Below are 17,477 nucleotides of genomic sequence, written 5' to 3'. Positions count from 1 at the left end.
GGATTCTGAATTGATAAAGGGTTCATGTGGATTAAAGATGCATGGAGAATTGCAACACTCAAATACCAGAGCTAGTATTCTAGATTTAGCATTCTTTATGCATGTTCAGATTTGTCAGGAGAGGCTTTGTCTCCTCTGTTACTTAACTTTCTATGGTACTTGAAAATGAATGGATGAATCTTTACTTGCGTCAGCCATCAGCCATAGCAATAAAACAACAATACAATATATAAAAAAATAAAAAGTCAATTATATAAAATACATGTTAGGCTTTGAATCAATAGTCAAATAGTGGAACTTATTCTAATTGCCCCAGCTAAAAACCTTTCAACCTTTGCTGTCACCTGCTCATCTTGATCTGCCAAGAGAAAGGACACTGTGGCAGTGGCTGGGCGACCTGGAATGGACAATAAAAAAGGGGTGATAACCTCATTCCTCAAATCCTTATAAAGAGTGCAAGCCAGAAGGGCATGCACCACCGATTCGGTACTGCCATCTCCACAAGGACATAAGTGTTTTTCGTGTGGAATCTGTTGGAATCGTCCCTCAAGTACAGCCGAGGGCAATACATTCAATCTTACGAGAGTAAAACTTTCTGTGGTTCTTGAGATGTTCCAGCCTGCGGGTTTCTCCTCTCTCCATTCAGATTCACTTATTTCTTGGTTTGAGCTAAACTAGCAAACCATGTTTTGGCTTGCCCTCTCAGTTTCAGCTTGGAGGGTATGCACAACCCTATTTCCCAGTTCAGATGTAGCAACAGACTGTGGATCACCTTAAAATAGGAAGTAAGTGAATTAAAAGTAAATGAATCCCCCAAGTGAGGATGATGGAAAGGAAGGACATGAATCTGAGGCTCACTCATGTAACATCAAGCCTCTGCTAGTTTACTAGGAGTGAATATTTACTGTGATTTTCCATGTCATACAGCATCATACATGTCATACAGCAGTCAAGTTATACCTGTTTCTACAGTGCTAACATACCTGTCTCCAAACACACAGTGGAAATCTGCAGCAAACTGACCAGTCATGATTCTCCAGCATGTGGCTAGTGCACATTCCTGACTCAAGGTGTAATTCTCCCTTTCACACCTTATGTAACAGAAGGAAAACATAAAAGCTGCCAGACAATGGTGGCAAACAGGAATGTGCATACATTTGTGGAAAGGTGAAAAGAAACAAGTACACAGGGTGGACAGACAGGTCGCACAAATCGTTTTAACACTAAAAATTGATGTAATAATAACAGTAAACATCAGAGCATAGTAAGGATCCTGCTGGATCAGATCAAAGGCCTATGCAGCTTCCCACTGTGTCCAATCAGATAGAATCATAGAATCATAGAGTTGGAAGAGACCACAAGGGTCATCGAGTCCAACCCCCTGCCAAGCAGGAAACACCATCAGAGCACTCCTGACATATGGTCGTCAAGCCTCTGCTTAAAGACCTCCAAAGAAGGAGACTCCACGACACTCCTTGGCAGCAAATTCCACTGTCTTCTAAATTCCACAAATTCCACTGCAAATTCCACTGCAAATTCCAGATGCTTCCTGGAAACCCCCCCCCCCCCCGCTCTTAAGCTATTGTCTCAGAGAAGGCAACAATATTCAACAAAACAGCTAGTGCAAAATAAAACAATTAGTGTTCTGGTCTGGTCTGATGCTGGACACCACAGAGAACGAGGCAAGGCTGGGCTGGAGGAAAGGCAAGGCTACCATACCATGGAGAACTGCAACTTCTTCTTAGGCATTGCAAGGCCAAGGCAGTTACCACCACCTACCTGCAACAGCATTATCACACTTCACTCAAAGCTAACAAGGGTCAGGAACAGACAGGCCTTTTGAGCCTCTTGTCTCCAGAACACCATCTCCACACTCCACCCCTATCTAGAGAATGCCAGACCTTTAAAGGGCCAACCCTCTGGCCTGAAGACAGGGACTCCTCCATTCCATAGAACTCTTTCCCGGTGCACTCCCTACAGTGCCAGGCTGATGATGTGTGGTGGGAGGCATTTGGTTCTTCAGGCACAGGGCACAGGGCCTATGAGAGCCCAGGCTCTGGCCCTATATGTCCTGATGCTCTGGGATGTTTCTCTGGGTGTTCCTAATTCCTGAACCTGAGAACCAACAAGCTACAGCATCTGCATCTTATCAGGATGAGCCCTGATCCAATTCATACCAGTGTGACCAGTGTTCAGTTCAGAACTTGCTCAACCTCCCCTGACTGATGACCTGGAGAAACAGAGCTGAGTTTCATCTGCATACTGATGACACCCAGCTTCAAATTTCCTGATACCCAGCAGCTTAATGTAGATGTTGTGGAGCAGAAGGGACAGGATATAATTCTGAGGGACCCCATGGGCCAGTTGCCATGGAACCAAGTTGTAGTAATCAAGCACCACCCTCAGCAACCAGCCCTCTAGGTTAGTAGAACAGCACCATAACCCTGTGGCTTCATGCCAAACCCATGGAGCCAGTCCAGTCACTGTATTAAAAGCCAGTGAGAGATCCAATACAACAAGGTCACAGTCCCATGTTTCCCCCTGAAAGGTCATCCTTCAGAGCAACCAGTGTCATTTCCGCCCTCAACTGGGACCTTAAACCAGACTGAAATGGATCTAGATCAGGCTTCCTCAACCTTGGCTCTCCAGATGTTTTTGGCCTACAACTCCCATGATCCCTAGCTAGCAGGACCAGTGGTCAGGGATGATGGGAATTGTAGTCTCAAAACCTCTGGAGGGCTGAGGTTGAGGAAGCCTGGTATTATCAGTCTCTTCCCAAAATGTCTGGAACAACCTGGCCCCCCACTCTCTTGAGCACCTTACCCATAGCCACCATGATTAAGTTGTAAAAGATGCTATGAATATTAAGGACTACATCCCAACTATAGATAAGTTTCAGTTATGTATAATAGTAGTACTAAATTTGATTTTTGATTTTGTAATTTGTATTGTATGATGCATTGTGTTCAGTGCTGCTAATTTGAGAATAATGGGGGAAATAAAACAAAAAAGAAATAAAAAGTAATGTGACATACTGATTTGTCATGGCAGGGACATTTAGAGGCAACATCTAGCCCTCTCCATTAGATGCAAGAAATAGACTGAGAAGGTTTTATGTATGTGTGTGAGCATGCATAAGCATACACCTGCATGGGCAGAGATACGGCTTGATTCTTTGGGCCATCTTGAGCTGTAGCAGAACAAGCAGTGTTTTTATATCCGGAATGTGAGACTGAGACAGCTGCCTCTGGCATATTTTCCAGGAAGCCTCCTTCTTACTGGTACTTTTACATTTGCTGTGCAAGTTTTCCCTGGCAGCTTGTTGGTCTGACCTCTGTTCCCTTTGTAAAAATAGTGAGAAGAAGGGGGGTTGTCATTATTGTGAGCCCTTTATATGGCTTAGTGGCTCCCTTGATAGCCTGTGAATTTCCAGCCATCCACTGGAAAATAGGATTATAAGAAAAACAACAAGGGTCTTGAATCACCTCTGGGTTCCTTGCATCTTCTGTGGTGTCATTTGGGTTTGAAGACAGCCATTAATTTACTTGAAAACAAGAGAAATGCAAAACAACAAAAGTGTAAAGTGATAAACAAATCTATTTAGGGTATAAATGGCATGCTTCTTAGGCTCTTCTTCAGTAAATTTAATTTGCAGGTTCAGTGTTTGAAATTACTTTCAGGCCAGAATAGATGGCAATAAAACACCTCCTTCCCTTATAGTTACCTTCAAAATGCAAACCACGTAGCTGAGAGGCATACATTGCAAGACAGGGGTTGTAGAGGCAATTGCGTTGGCAGATGCCCATCCCTTAATCTCATAACCTGTGCCGCCATGGAGTTGATGTCCATCAAGTTAACTGTGTGTTTATGTTTACACTGCAAGGTAGAAAGGAAGAGGTGGTTGTAAGAGGAAAAGATAAAATGCCCCTTCCCTGGCAGTCATTCCCACAACCTGCAGCAAACATTTCCAACAGTTTACTAGGCATCTTCTTACTGTTTGTACACTAACTATGTTTCTCTGAAGTTAACATTAATCTAAAAATGTAAGATTTCTTCCTCTTCTATTTTAGGTATGTATGTTGGTTTTTTCCAATTATTTTATGGCATTGTTGCATTTCGTATTGGACATCTCAGTACGTACCCAGCGTAACTGCCAACAAGGACAGCCATACTTCTGCCCAGGGTTGGTGGCTTTCTAACTAACTTGGCAGCCCTTCAGTGAACCACATGCTCCTTTTTTCTCCCCCCCCCCCATTTCTTTTTTTAGTCATGAGGAGTTTAAAACAATTGGGCAACTTGTGAGGCGAGAGTTGAAAAGACAACAAAAACACCAGGTGCACACCAGAGTCAGTCACAAACGTTGTGAATTTTTACGTAGTAAAAGGATGACAGCAATTTATAAATCACTGTAGAAATACAATGGAATCTGTGGAACATCATACATTGCCTGCCTGCCCGCCACTCTAGTTTTCCCATTTTAAATGCTGCACGATTCTGTGCGTTATTCCCAGGGACACTGGGGAAATTGAAGGAAAGCTTTTTTGAGGTGGTCAAATTAGACCTTTAAAAATGCAGTACCTCAGTTCTGAAAATGCCTAAGTATAGAGCAGAGATGAAGTGGGTAATAAAAGAGCAAGCTTTCATCTAATCTTTCTCCTGGAGACCCAGGTGGACAAATTGGCAACCCTGTTCACAGCCTTTCTCTCCCCCCTCCTCTTTGTACCATAAGAACTACTAATCGGATCCATGCTGCTCTAACTGTGGTTAGTTATTAGCAGAATAAAAGCAGATTTCTTCGAAAGAACAGGTTGGGGTGGGGTGGGGGAAACGACTATACAAAATTGCAGGGTTGTTAGAATCTTAAATGCACAGCAGTTGATTCTCCCCCCCATTCTGAATTATATGATGAATAAAGTCTTTCATCTGTCACTATGCCCATTTCCTTCAAAAGGCAGCTAAATATTAAGCTTTTCAAACAAAAAAAAATCACTAAAGGAATAAATAATGGGGAGGAGGAATAATAGGCAAGCAGATAGCGGAAAGCCAGGCTTGTTTTTATTAATTTGCTGTAGAAATGTAGAATCATAGAATTTTAGAGTTGGAAATAACCCCTGCTCTAGGGTAGCATACTTCCATACCAAATGCATTCCTGTCCATACTTCTCTGCTGTAAGGGGACTTCACAATCTCTCAAGCAATATGCTCTGTTGATGAACCCTTAGCCTAAATCTGCTTTATAAGCACTCAGGACCTCACTTCTAGTTCAGTCCCTGATAAATCTGATGATCGGTCCTTTTCTATATAGATTATTTTGTTTGAGTAAAATATAGATTCTAGATTATTTTGTTTGAGTATTGGTAAAAATAACAAAACTCATGAAGTTTCTTTCAGAGGACATTAATAATTCAGCCATAGATACATCTTGCCCAGTTAGTTACACAGATTCCATCTGCTGTGATGGGTCAATTTCTCCCACGCTTCCTCTTGTTTCAGCCTACCTTTAACTTTTAAAATTTGAAAACTTCATCATGCTTCCCTGGAGTCTTTGTAATATGGCTTGCCCACTGGAAAGTGGCATTCATATTGGTAAGCTCCTTTTGGTTCGATTCTGAAATGAGCAGTTTCTGCCAGTGTTCATATTGTGGAGCGTTTTATGAGTCTGTTGTTCAGCCTTAGAAGTTAAGATGGAGTGCCCTCGTGGATTGTTTTTAGTGGGGCAGTTTTCTGAGCTAGCTGTCAGCAGGCGAGCTTGGCAATATGCTCAGCAACCAGAAGGTGAGGGGGAGAATATCTGAACATCCCCTCTAACAACTGCTCCTCTTTTTTCTTTTCTTTTTTGCAAGTGCTTGTGTCATTTGAGTGCCCAGTGAGGCTGTTTCATCTTATGATTCGGTCTGGTTTTAGGCAGAGTCACATATATGCTATTTTTCCCTTCTGCAAGGCTCCAGCCCCTACAGCATCCTCCTCCAGAGAGGAGGCATGGGAAGAGGCAGAAGGTCAGGCACTAGAGAACTGTGAGGAGCCAGAGTGTCTTTCTTCATTACTGAGTGAACATAGAGCATTGGCAAGAGGCAAAAGGTGGCGGAAGAGGAACTGGGCCAGGGGAAGGTTTCTCCCTGTGAAGATTCATTGGCTGTCTTCAGTTCCTTCCATTCTGCATTCCTCCTTCCTTCCTTCCTTCCTTCTCCAAAGTGCTGTAGTGGCACTTGTAATGACAACTCAAAGATATTTTCTCCAATATATTCAGGACCTTCAGCTCTATATACAGCATGCCTTCTGGACATTTCAGCATCCTTCTCAATGTTGTTCTTGAAATTATTAGCATAATAATGACAATTGCAGGCCTGTGTTGAATTGTATTTTCCCAGGTTTTAAAAATCATGCTTCTTTTGATATGAACTAAAACGGGCAGGCAATGTGATACCCTCTAGATGTTTTTGGACTTCCATAGGCCACAACCAGCATAGTCAGGATGTGGGGAGTTATAGTCCTACAACATTGTGAAGGCACTACATTGGCCATGCCTGTACTAAAACAACATGGATATTTTGTGCCAAGCTTGCAACTGTTGACATACTTTTCTCGATACTCAGCCTTAACTCATAAATCCGTCTTCTCAGTGTTCAAACTAGACATTTATCCCCCTTCCTATAAGTAATGCTCTTGGTTTTTATTCTCATGTGTGACATCTTACATTTGTCCTTGCTGCATTTCACATTACTGCTACCAGCCAAGGCTAAACAACCTGTAAACATTTTGGATTTTTAGTCAATGTGCTCTTTTAAATGTGCCTTTTCCTACTTCAGTTTCTTGAAATATTCATTTATAAAGATTGAGCAGAATTATTTGCCCTGGTCTGTCACCATTTCTGGCATGAAATTCGAGGACTTCATTCAAGCATCCTGAGGGCAAGAAAAATGAAGCTTTTTTTTTGCTTCTCCTAATGAAAATAGGGGTGTGGCTGGAGTGTACAGATGTTATAGCTGGCAAGAGATCTACTTCCTGCTCTATAACTACTAATCTAAGAGATGGTGGATTAATATTTGAAACTCCTAAGAATGTGCTTTCTTTTGGTGCTATTTTGATAACACCAAGCAGTCAAAATGTGAATGAGGTTTCACTGTGCTAGATACTGCACAAACAATGGGGGGAACCTGCTCAGGCATTATGTTTTTTTATATAGCAATTGCTTTTACACAGCAAATGTGGCAATTCTATTCCAGATCTATCAGCACACAAAGCAACCATAAACACAGCTTAAATGGCCAATTTCACAGGGTTTATGACTGCATTGTATTGTCGCTATGACACCAATCAGCCAAGGTGTAATCTGGCCCTTAGAAGGCTGTTTAGTCTGTGTGTAATGCATTGCAATTATCAAGGTCCCAGGCTTAGTTCCAGGTGAGCAGTAAAACACTGTCGAGGGAAAATCTATCCATTTGGCTCTGCAGTAGAATTAAAGGAAGGGCAAAAGATTGGCTTCATGGATTAATGTTGGTAACACAGTTCACTGTGCAGATTAGGGTGTCACCAGGCCAGCATTCTTATGATATTTTATTTTGTTTTGCATTTTCCCTCACTGTACTATTTTTTGCATGCCTTCTGTATGCATACATGTCATCCTCCCATAATTGATTTTTGTAAAGCGATGCTTGATTTCCCTGGTTGCACATGCAAATACACACAGGGACACATTGACATGATAACAACTGATGCAATGTGCTAGGGAGACAGAAGGCGAGGCAGGAGAGGGGAACCTCATGATGGAATCTGGAAGTAGCTATTTTAGTTTGTGTGGAAAATCAGTAACCAGAATAAATGACCAAAGGCTTGAATCCCAAATTACACCTCCAGGAATGGAAAAAGCTCCTCCCATTTACAGAACAGCCTTTGATCCTGCAGAATCTCCCATGGATGAAGGAGTGAGGCAGTTTTTGTCATTTCCCCCTTTTCCATGCAGCTACCTGTGCACAGTATTCCAGAGGATCCCCCCAACCCTCCATAGCAGATTTTGGGAGAGCCCAGGGGAATTACAGAGAAATGGATAACTGGTTAACATTGCCTCTCCCTTTTCACTCGCAAGATCTCAGGATCCAGGATAAAGTGATTATGTTGGCGTGGTACATGGGTGCTACAGTGAAAATGGAACGTTCCTTTTAAATAGATAAAATGAAAATGTTCTTGACATCAGTAATATAGTAGGAAGCAAGGTACAAAGACTGGGAAGAGGGACGCTAATGGATTTTATGTCTAGATCAATCATGGAAGGATTCCTTTCGTTGATGTACAACCTTTCATATAAAAAAAAAGTAGTAACAGACTATTGTTACTCCTTATCATGTATCAGTAGCAGATAATGTAAAGCAGGTGTAGGAAAAACCTTTGGCCATCCAGATGTTGCTGGACTACAACTCCCATCATCCCTGACCTTTGGCAATGTCAGCTGGGGCTGATGGGAGTTGGAGTCCAACAATATCTGAAGGGCCAAATGTTCCCCATCCCTGATATAAAGGGATTCCTTTTTGGACATATCTTCAGAGTTTGTACCAGAGAACATTTGGCTGTTTAGTTGGTAAAAGCACAGTACTGAAGGAAAGATAAGCCAGCACATTGCCATGGACCTTTTTACCCATGGTACAATGTTGTTGTTATCATGGTTACTACTATTATACAGTGCCAAAGAGAGCAATTCATTGCCATGGCCAGACGTGTTGGGGCAGAACGGAGCAGCAGATCCACTGCCATACCTCAGGCTCTGCTGCTGGCGCTGGCCAGGGCAAAAGGAAGGATATGCATTGGGCCCCTCCCTGGAAAGTGGGTCATTTTTAATCCAGCACCAGTCCTTGTCCCTTGCTTCCCTTGTAACACCCTGCTTCAGAAGCTTATGCTGACTATTGCTTGTGGGACTGCCACTAGTAGTAGAGTGCAGTGCGCTGCATTTTCAGCATGGCCACTGAGGCCCTCTATAGCAACTGAGCCCCTGCCCCTTCCGGCAGCACAGTCCAGTGGTGAGACCCCTCCATGTCATCTTAACCTTCTCCAGCAGTGCAGATTGGGGGTTAGGATTGCTCAGTAAAATGGTTAGACCCTGTACAAAAATTAGAAATAGCACAGACGCTACCCTCCAGCGTCATCCAAAGGTAAAAATGTGACACATTTGTGGAGGAAAGGAAAGGAGACTAAAGAGGAAGGAAAATCAGTCTGGGAAAACCAAGGTTATAGCTGTCAAAATAGGCCAATGATGAGACCTTTTCCTTCGGCTCTTGGAAGAGTGGCTGATCATTGATGGGAGTTAAGGAGGAAAGTAATGGGCAAGGTAGGCTAATGGAAAGTATCAGTTAAAACTTAGCCCTTTTAAAAACAAATATACGTTTTAATCATTATTTTCCTCATCCTAAGCTTCACAAGTCAGGGACCTGGTTTTTGTTTTGCTGCGTTTTTCTGGAAAGTACTATGAACACTGGTGACAGTCCACAAAGTAATATTTGTTGTTGTTGCAGTAGTAGTAGTTGCTGCTGTTGTTATGCCTAGAATTTATTGTGGGTGCGGAGATTCCAGCTTTTAAAATATTAAAACTTGAAAAATTAGTGAGGCAAGAATCAGAAATGTTCTGATTTACTTGGCCACGCTCTGCTGCCTGAAGTACTAAAGTAAAATGTAGCCTTTTAAAATAAATTCCGTAGGGAACAGTTCCTACATTGCCCTGTAGCCAACTGTTATTTGTTCACTTATATAGCAGCTCTAGCAGCATGATATGGAGCTAACTTCTTTGGGTTGTTTCCAGTCCCATTATGATCAACAGCAATCTTGCCATTAAATTCAGTGGCAAGTAGATTGGGACCTTTCTCTACTGAACTCAGAATGGCTTAACAGCACCCCCAGTTGACTAAACATCCAAAATTATTTGCTGGCTCAGTTACAAAATTCCTCTTGGTTTCTAAATCAAAAGTGACTTCTCCCGTAAGGTAAAATAGCAAAAATTGATTTTAGTGGAGCTCCTTGAAAAAGAAAAAGAAAAACCAAGATAGCTCAGGAACAGCATACCTTCATGGTGATTTGATGCAGTCAATTCATGGATTGGATTTACATCAAAGTCCAAAGTAAAAGACTTTCTGAAGGTCTAATCAAACCAGACTCTTCCTTTTCAACATGGCATCCATTCCTGTTATGTGCAGATTGATTGGGTCTGAGTGCCACACCACCTGATAAATATTAAATAATTTGATTGTATTGATCTGTTATGTGCTTTCTTTTTTGTAGTCTATTTGAAATCTCTAGATTCCACTCTTTATGTTTAGAGTATAGTCATTATATTTAAAAAACAATTACTGAATTTTAATTCATATTGGCCACCCTTTGGTGTCTGACGATGGTGTAGTGTGTTAGTGGATAAAGTGATGTCACTAAGTGATGTCATGTTGGATTAGAACCAGAGTTCCAGCACTGTGGGTTGGATCTCACATTTTTGTTGCATTCCCTGAAGGGAAGTTTGCTTACACAATGCAGCCTTCCATTGGTGGAAGAGATCATTTCATAAATTCTGGTTACGTATGTTTTTGTGAAAAAGAGGAGTATTGGCCAAATCAAGTCCAACTCTCCCGGAAAAAAAAGCTCCCAATTAACTTGAGAACTATATTTAAAAGGGAAATATTGAAAGAACCAAGAAAACCTGTCAATAAAAGAAATTTTGCAGTCTTTTTCACAAGTGCAAGTATGTTTCTGAACACTTTATAAACCCTTTTCAGTCACTCTTCACTTTTACCAAAAGCATTACTTGGGATATAATTAAGGCATAATATTGAGTCCTCCTTTTAGGCATTATCCCAACAAATATGAAGAGATAGTTAAATTTAAAGAGCTACTATTGTATAAGCACCAGTAGCTGCTTTTCATAAAGATTTTTATGGCCATTCTGTTTCAGATAACTTATTATTTAATAAGGACTTTATAGCCAGCAAACAATGCAGTCGATTTGACTGGCACCCGTTCTACCAAGATCTGTACCTTAGTGTGCTAAAATGTCTTGAACTGTTGTTTGATATTTTATTCCTCATGTATTTTCCATTCCTAAAAATGTACGGTAGTGGTTAGCCTGTGTAGCAGATATAATAACTCACCATTGTACAACCATGGTTAAACAAAAGTGGCAGAGCAATATTAGTATTGTGAAAAGTTCTCTTTTATTGCATTGGTCTATAAACACTGCCAGCAGCTTTCCTCTTATGTATAACGATAGTAATAATGATGATGAATATGTGTTTGCTGGTTGAAACTGTCCTCGATACTTCACCATTGCAATTTGTCACCTAGGCACTTGCTTATACATTTATGCTATGGAAAGGCTGTGTGATACCACATAAAAACCAAATAAAAAGGCAAATCATCTTTCTCCCTATTCCTTTAGAAGTAAATGTAATATTTATTGCTACCCACAGGTGATTCTGTGTAGCGCAATATAGTGCATGGTTTCTGCACCTTGCATACAATTCAGGATATATGGCGAGTTTTCACTTTCTTTGACCTCTTTTACTCAAATTAAAAATGCAAAGGCTACATATTGTTACCTATCCGGAGCGCTCCTCTTTCTGTGCACAGCCGCTGCTTCCTTTACATTGCCTCCCCACAATACTTAAAACCTATGGGCAGCTTTCAAGAGTGTTCATAAGGACTCGGGAAGATGCTTTGTGCCAAATCAGACCAACAGTTCATCTAACTCAGTATTCTCTACACTGACTGGCAGCAGCCCTTCAGGGTTTAAGGCAAGAGTCTTTCCCTGCTTTACATAGAGGTTCCAGGAACTGAACCTGGGACCATTTTTGTTCTCAGGAAAGGAGGATATGCATAGGAAGCTGTCTAGTCTAGACAGTAGCTCCCCAGTGTACATGTGCAAGTCTTGGTGTCTTGGTGACACAACGATAATTTTCGACAAGTTTTGTTAATTGCTGAATTTTTTTGTTCTGTTTTGAAAACGTATATCTCACCTACTTTCTGTGGAACTCAAGGTAGCAATCCCTGAGTTAAACCCCATCATAAAACTACCCAAAACTACAGCAATAATTTCAACATAGCTAAGCACCAGAAAGAAAAAATAATGACCTTTTTTTGAAAAGCCGTAACTTACCAGGCACAGCAAATCATATAGTGAGAAAACCTGAAATACCTCATTAGGCATTATAGAAATTTATTTTATCTTGTATTTTTATATTCTGAAGTGCCCTGAGATCCACGGATGGAAGGACAGTATACTAATTTAATAAATAATAAATAATACTTGCATTTTCAGAGTATAAATTATCCCCAAATTGCCAGTAAGTACTTTAAGCAATTGTACAATTATGGTGTATATTTCTTTATACTGCATATCACTCTAGCATCTTTCCTCCAAAGTCAGCTGTGGAAACAGTTGGCTAATTACTTTAAAATGATGCAACGGATGGAGCAGGAGAAACATATAGTTCTTTGCAGAGATTTACAGTTTGCCCCAGAACTCAACAATGACAGTTCAGAGTAGCTTTGAAGAAAGACACATCATCATGCTCTGGCTTCGACAGACAGAATACTCTTGCATAAAAGTTAACATGGGTTTCGCTTTGATCAACTGTGCAGAGAAGGGAGCATTTTTAATAGCTTAAACAAATCATATATTTTATGTGTTTCCAGTTGTTGAAAAGCGATTGCAAAGCGAGAAATGTGTGTTTGTCTTTGAAAATACTTTGGTTTAATTTGATGTGTCTACCATTTATACCATATTCGCTAACATAGCTAATAAACACCTATATTGATAATACAGTATATATTTGTTGCCTAACCTGAGGTGGTACCAGCTGTTCTTGGTAACCAGACCAGCCATTTCTCAAATTAGCAGTGAATGAAAGCCTCAGGAGTTACTCTCCTTCCTCCTGTGGCAACTTGATTGCTTGGCATAAGGCAGTCACTACAATATAACAAAAAGAGAGGTGTTCCTGTGCTGTGTGTTCCGTTGCTTGTCACAGAGAAGGGCTTTGTGTGTGTGATTTTTTAAAAATACAGCATTGCTGAAGGAGAAACTCTGTGCACCATGTCTAATGAGTTTGAAAATAGACTATTAGTAGCCACAAAAGGAAAATTAGACACATATGATTTGTGTGTTCATTTTCTCATAGTAAATATAGTGTGATTTGTGCATGTGGACTGTACAAAGGTCTTTGTACCTAAACTAGCTTATCCATTCTTTGTATTCATGAAAAATTATGTCCTTTGATTATTTGTTTGGATTTCTACCCTGCTCAGTGTTGTGGGCTCAGTGTGGGTTAAAACATTTTGAAGCTAAAATATAAAAAATACACGTTGGGAAGTACGTAGTTCTTTCAGTATGGAAATACAATTAATAATAATAGGAAATTCTCCTTGGTCACAAGTAAATGAAACTAATACTATATCCAGGACCATTTTTCTTCCAGCCTTAAAAAAAAACAAAAAACCAGTCCAAACAATAAACCCCTTAAAAGATTCAGAGGATACTTCATATTTCAAGTTTTAAAAGCAGGCGTTTATGCTGGTGTTGGTGATTAGATTCAAGTCTCTCTCGGCATTTTTCAGTGTTTATCAGTTTTTGGCTGACTACCACTTTTGAAATGAATAAATTTTTAAGCCAGAGAAAACCTGATCACTATCAGTATATACAGGCACAGCACAAGGAATTGTGCTTCCCGTACTCTATGCTTCATGCCACCACTGCTCTTCCCCCATTCTCCTTTTTAGGGTAGCCACAGAGCTGCTGCCATCCTCCTCCTCCCAGTTTGTGCTGGTGGCAATAGTGCTGGTGGCTTCTCCGCCATTTCCTCCTCCCTGCATTACCCTATTCTGAGAAGGAGCCAAGGGGATCGCTCATCAGAGCCCAGCATTCTAGAAATGCTTTTCAAACCTAGACATTTTCCAGGAAAATGCCTGGAGCCAGAAAGCCAACTCAATTTTTTTAAAAGCTTAAAAAGTCATTATAGCCACCACCTGTGAACCATGGCAGTAGCACAGCGATTCTGCTGTCCACCTCACCCCAAAGGAAGAGATCTGAAGAGGACCCTTTGACCCGTTCTCAGAGTAAGGTGAAGTACGGCAGAGAAAGTGGTGGCAGAGAGCCTTGCCTCACTAACTGCACCGTAATGAAGTGGGATGAGGGGGGAGTTTGGCCTTGCCCCTCTACACACACACTTGCACCTGAGAACATTGTCTCATTTCACCTATGTAATGAACTAGCCCCGAGTACCTATTTTATTAAAATAACACGGCCCTTTGTTACTCATGAGCACCTCTGTTTTTAAAGTTCGTTTTTAAAACATGAATTTCTCGACCCAGTTGCAGAAAACCCTTGAAAAGTGCGGTGTGTGTTACAATGTATACCCATATAAGCCTTTGCTTATAGCTGCCATGAACTGCATTGCTAAAAATGCACATTTACTAGGTCAGCACATGATAAGTAAACAAGGGCAACTGCAAACTTCCTACTTGTGAGGCTACTGTTAACATAAGACTTTGGAAGCTTTGGAAATATAATATGCTGTAAAAGGCTAAGTTATTGCTGACAGTTCATTTCTACTATCAGTACTATTTGTACAAGATTTTTCGGGGAGAAGAAAGTGCTAGATATTAAACTCTATGAGAATTTTGTAGCAGAGCAGAAACACGGAGCTGGAGTAGAAATGGAGTTGAGTTGGACATCATCTTAATGACTTTTTGGCTTGTTGCAACTGGCATTGTCAACACAGTGTTACTGGAATTATGTAACAAGTCATATGGTGAGCATAGGAGCCAAGTCCTGGGGCCGAGGTCCCTTTGCCCCTCCCAGTAAAATATTTGAGGGAGCCGCCCCCCCAAACTGATGGACATTGCTATTCAAATGTTGTGTACATGCTTCATCTTGTGATTAATTACGTGGGGTCGGGCTTACCTGCCCCACCATATTTTATTCAAGTTAACACTCCTGGTTGTGAGTGCGACTGACTGGCAGCAGAGCTAGAAATTTCTTTCACAATTCACATCACAGCTATTCATTTATCATAGGAATATCCTACCTTTTCTCCCATGAGCTCAAGTGGATGTTTGGTCACCCCTCTTTTTATCCTCACAGCAGCCCTGTGAGGCAGGTTAGGCCGAATCTTTGCCAAATAGAAGTTTTAACCTGGTAATTCTGTTTCATGTTTTCTGTATTATTGGTTATGAAAAAATCAACAATAGTCCCCCGCTGCCAAAAAAACCTCCCCCCCCCATACTATTCAGGATCCCGACATCCTCCCTGCAGCTGTTAATAGTGGGAATAAAGAGAAGGAGAATCCTTATCATGGGATTCCAATATACATTTAGTGTAGTTTGATCCTCACAGAGGTGATGCAAGCAATTCTGTTTGCACCGTTGCCCAGAACTATGCAAGTCTCTGGGTCAAGATAGCATTCTGCTGCACTGTGTGTGATGCCATTTGTGAGTCTCCCTCTCTTTCTCTTTTGTTAAACATTAACTTGGATTCCTTCCCATGCCAATTTATATGTTAGCTCTGTATTTTTACCAGGTGCAAATTATGAATTAAGCTCTTGTTTGAATAACAAAGTGCACAACACAGGTCTTACAGACATACCGGTTTTATTGCTGTGTTACACTTAGAAGACACCAAGATATCATTAAAACCTCAGATTCTTTACAATATTCTTCTTCCCAAAAAGCATAAATGGAATTTATCTTTAGTTGCTGTTGTTGGCAGCTGTCCATGTGTTCCTGGCTGGCAGCCAGTCCACGCTCAACAGGATGAGTCCCACTGTTCAGCAGACTTGGATTTTGTTAGAACGCCCTCATAGAAATATATGTCAGGAGATTTCCAGCTATAAATTGGATCATGTCAGTAAGGATGGGAACAGGCTCGGTACGAAATTGAACAATTCGGCATGCCTGATGTTAAATATGTTTATGCATGCTTTCTCCTTGGGTTACGAAAACAGAAAACATTGTGAAATAAACCTGTTGCAGTATCTCTGATGTTCACACCACATTTTTAGTCATTTGCAGTGCGCTGGTGTTCACAGTTTCTAGGAGTATGCCCCGCTGGATACCATGGGACTTACGTCTGAGGGAAAGTGCATAGGATTGTTCTGTAGGAATAGGTTTTATTTGCATATGTTACTTCACTAAGAACTAATTATTTATTTCCCTTCCCCATTTGTGTTGCAGGTAGCCAGATGCCATCCCAGACTCCAGGTAGCCAATCGGAATCCAGCTCCCATCCTGCCTTGAGTCAGTCTCCAATGCCACAAGATCGAGGTTTGTGCTGGAGGATGAAATAGCCACAGAGCATAAAAGCCTGAAAGGGGCAAAATATTTTCCTATGTCCCCTGTTTCTTGCAGCAAGGAAATTCCACTTGTAATTGTCTCTCAGCAAAATACTGTAAGAAACTTATTTCCTGAGGGAGAAGTAAATAAAAAAGGAGTATCTACAAGAACTTGGTTAAAAACAAAGAGCTTAATGTTCCAAAAACATTCTTTATCAGAAGATCTTGCTAGATTCTTAATGGTCTTTAAAAATCTGGATACAGGAAACATTATTTATAAATATCTGACATAGCATTTGGTCTCTGTAGGATAGAAATGCTAGCTGCTTTACAGTCAACAATTTTCCCACAGTTATTAAAATGTTGATGAATTCCTGTGCTTTGGGGTATAGGCCATAACATATATCTTCCTATAGAAGCAGGATTGAGGTCAGCAGGCTGGAAATGGCCACATTCCCAATCCTCTTGTCTCAAAAAGTATCATGATCCTATCACAACATGGCCTGAATGTGCTTGTAGTGCTGCTCTTTCAGTAGAGTTTTTAAGCCCACAGGAAGAACTGAGATTTCATGACTTGATGTGTAAGAGCGCACTGCTAGTCTGTATATCAGCATTAGCAGCTATTAAGGCATTAGAGAGGTGAGAAGCTATGTGAGCTTTCCCCTTCCCTTCCAGGCTCCTCAGAGTAAGCCATAAATGAAGGGCATGCATTGCTGTGGGCCGACTTTGGAAATGCTCACAGGAAGATGTGCACCTTCCCAGCACACCTGCTTGATAGCTAGAGAGTAGTGTAATGTTGGAGGGGTAGGGGGGAAAGATTCACAGGCGCTTAACACGACAAGTACTAGGGAGTTACAGGCTTCAGTGTATCTATTAAGCAGGATTCCAGTAGAGTGGGTGAACCATCATCACAGCACGTTACACATTTTCTTTTCTTGCTGGAAACTTCCTTTTGTATATTCTGCAAGATATTCTGAAAGCCGTTGATCAGCAACTTGGCCATAGACCCAGCATCTATTGAACTTCCATTTTATCTGACCCTGCACTCCTAGGAGTGCCAGGTGGCTGGATCTAGCCACCCTTTTAATTTTATTTAGTGCCCCCAACCTTGTGTCACTCACAAAGCACCAGAGGAAATTGAAAGGGTTGCTAGGCATAGCTGCCCAGTGCTGCTTGGAATGCTGCCACT

At 41.1% G+C, this 17,477-nt stretch overlaps 1 protein-coding gene across 18 annotated transcripts in view; it reads left to right on the top strand.

Moving 5' to 3' along the window:
* Positions 1-17,477, top strand: part of ARID1B (AT-rich interaction domain 1B) — a 345,246-nt gene that overhangs the window by 236,133 nt on the left and 91,636 nt on the right. For all 18 annotated transcript variants that reach the window (XM_083433948.1, XM_083433947.1, XM_083433944.1 and 15 more), the window contains one exon: positions 16,191-16,280. In XM_083433948.1, coding sequence (XP_083290074.1) covers positions 16,191-16,280 — 90 coding nt within the window. The remainder of the gene's footprint in view (positions 1-16,190; positions 16,281-17,477) is intronic.

Source organism: Podarcis tiliguerta (assembly GCF_965153285.1).
Source record: "Podarcis tiliguerta genome assembly, chromosome: 3".
In the NCBI taxonomy this organism is placed as follows: Eukaryota; Metazoa; Chordata; class Lepidosauria; order Squamata; family Lacertidae; genus Podarcis; species Podarcis tiliguerta.
Note: the sequence above shows the minus strand (reverse complement) of the source record. Positions and strands in the feature narration are given on the sequence as shown.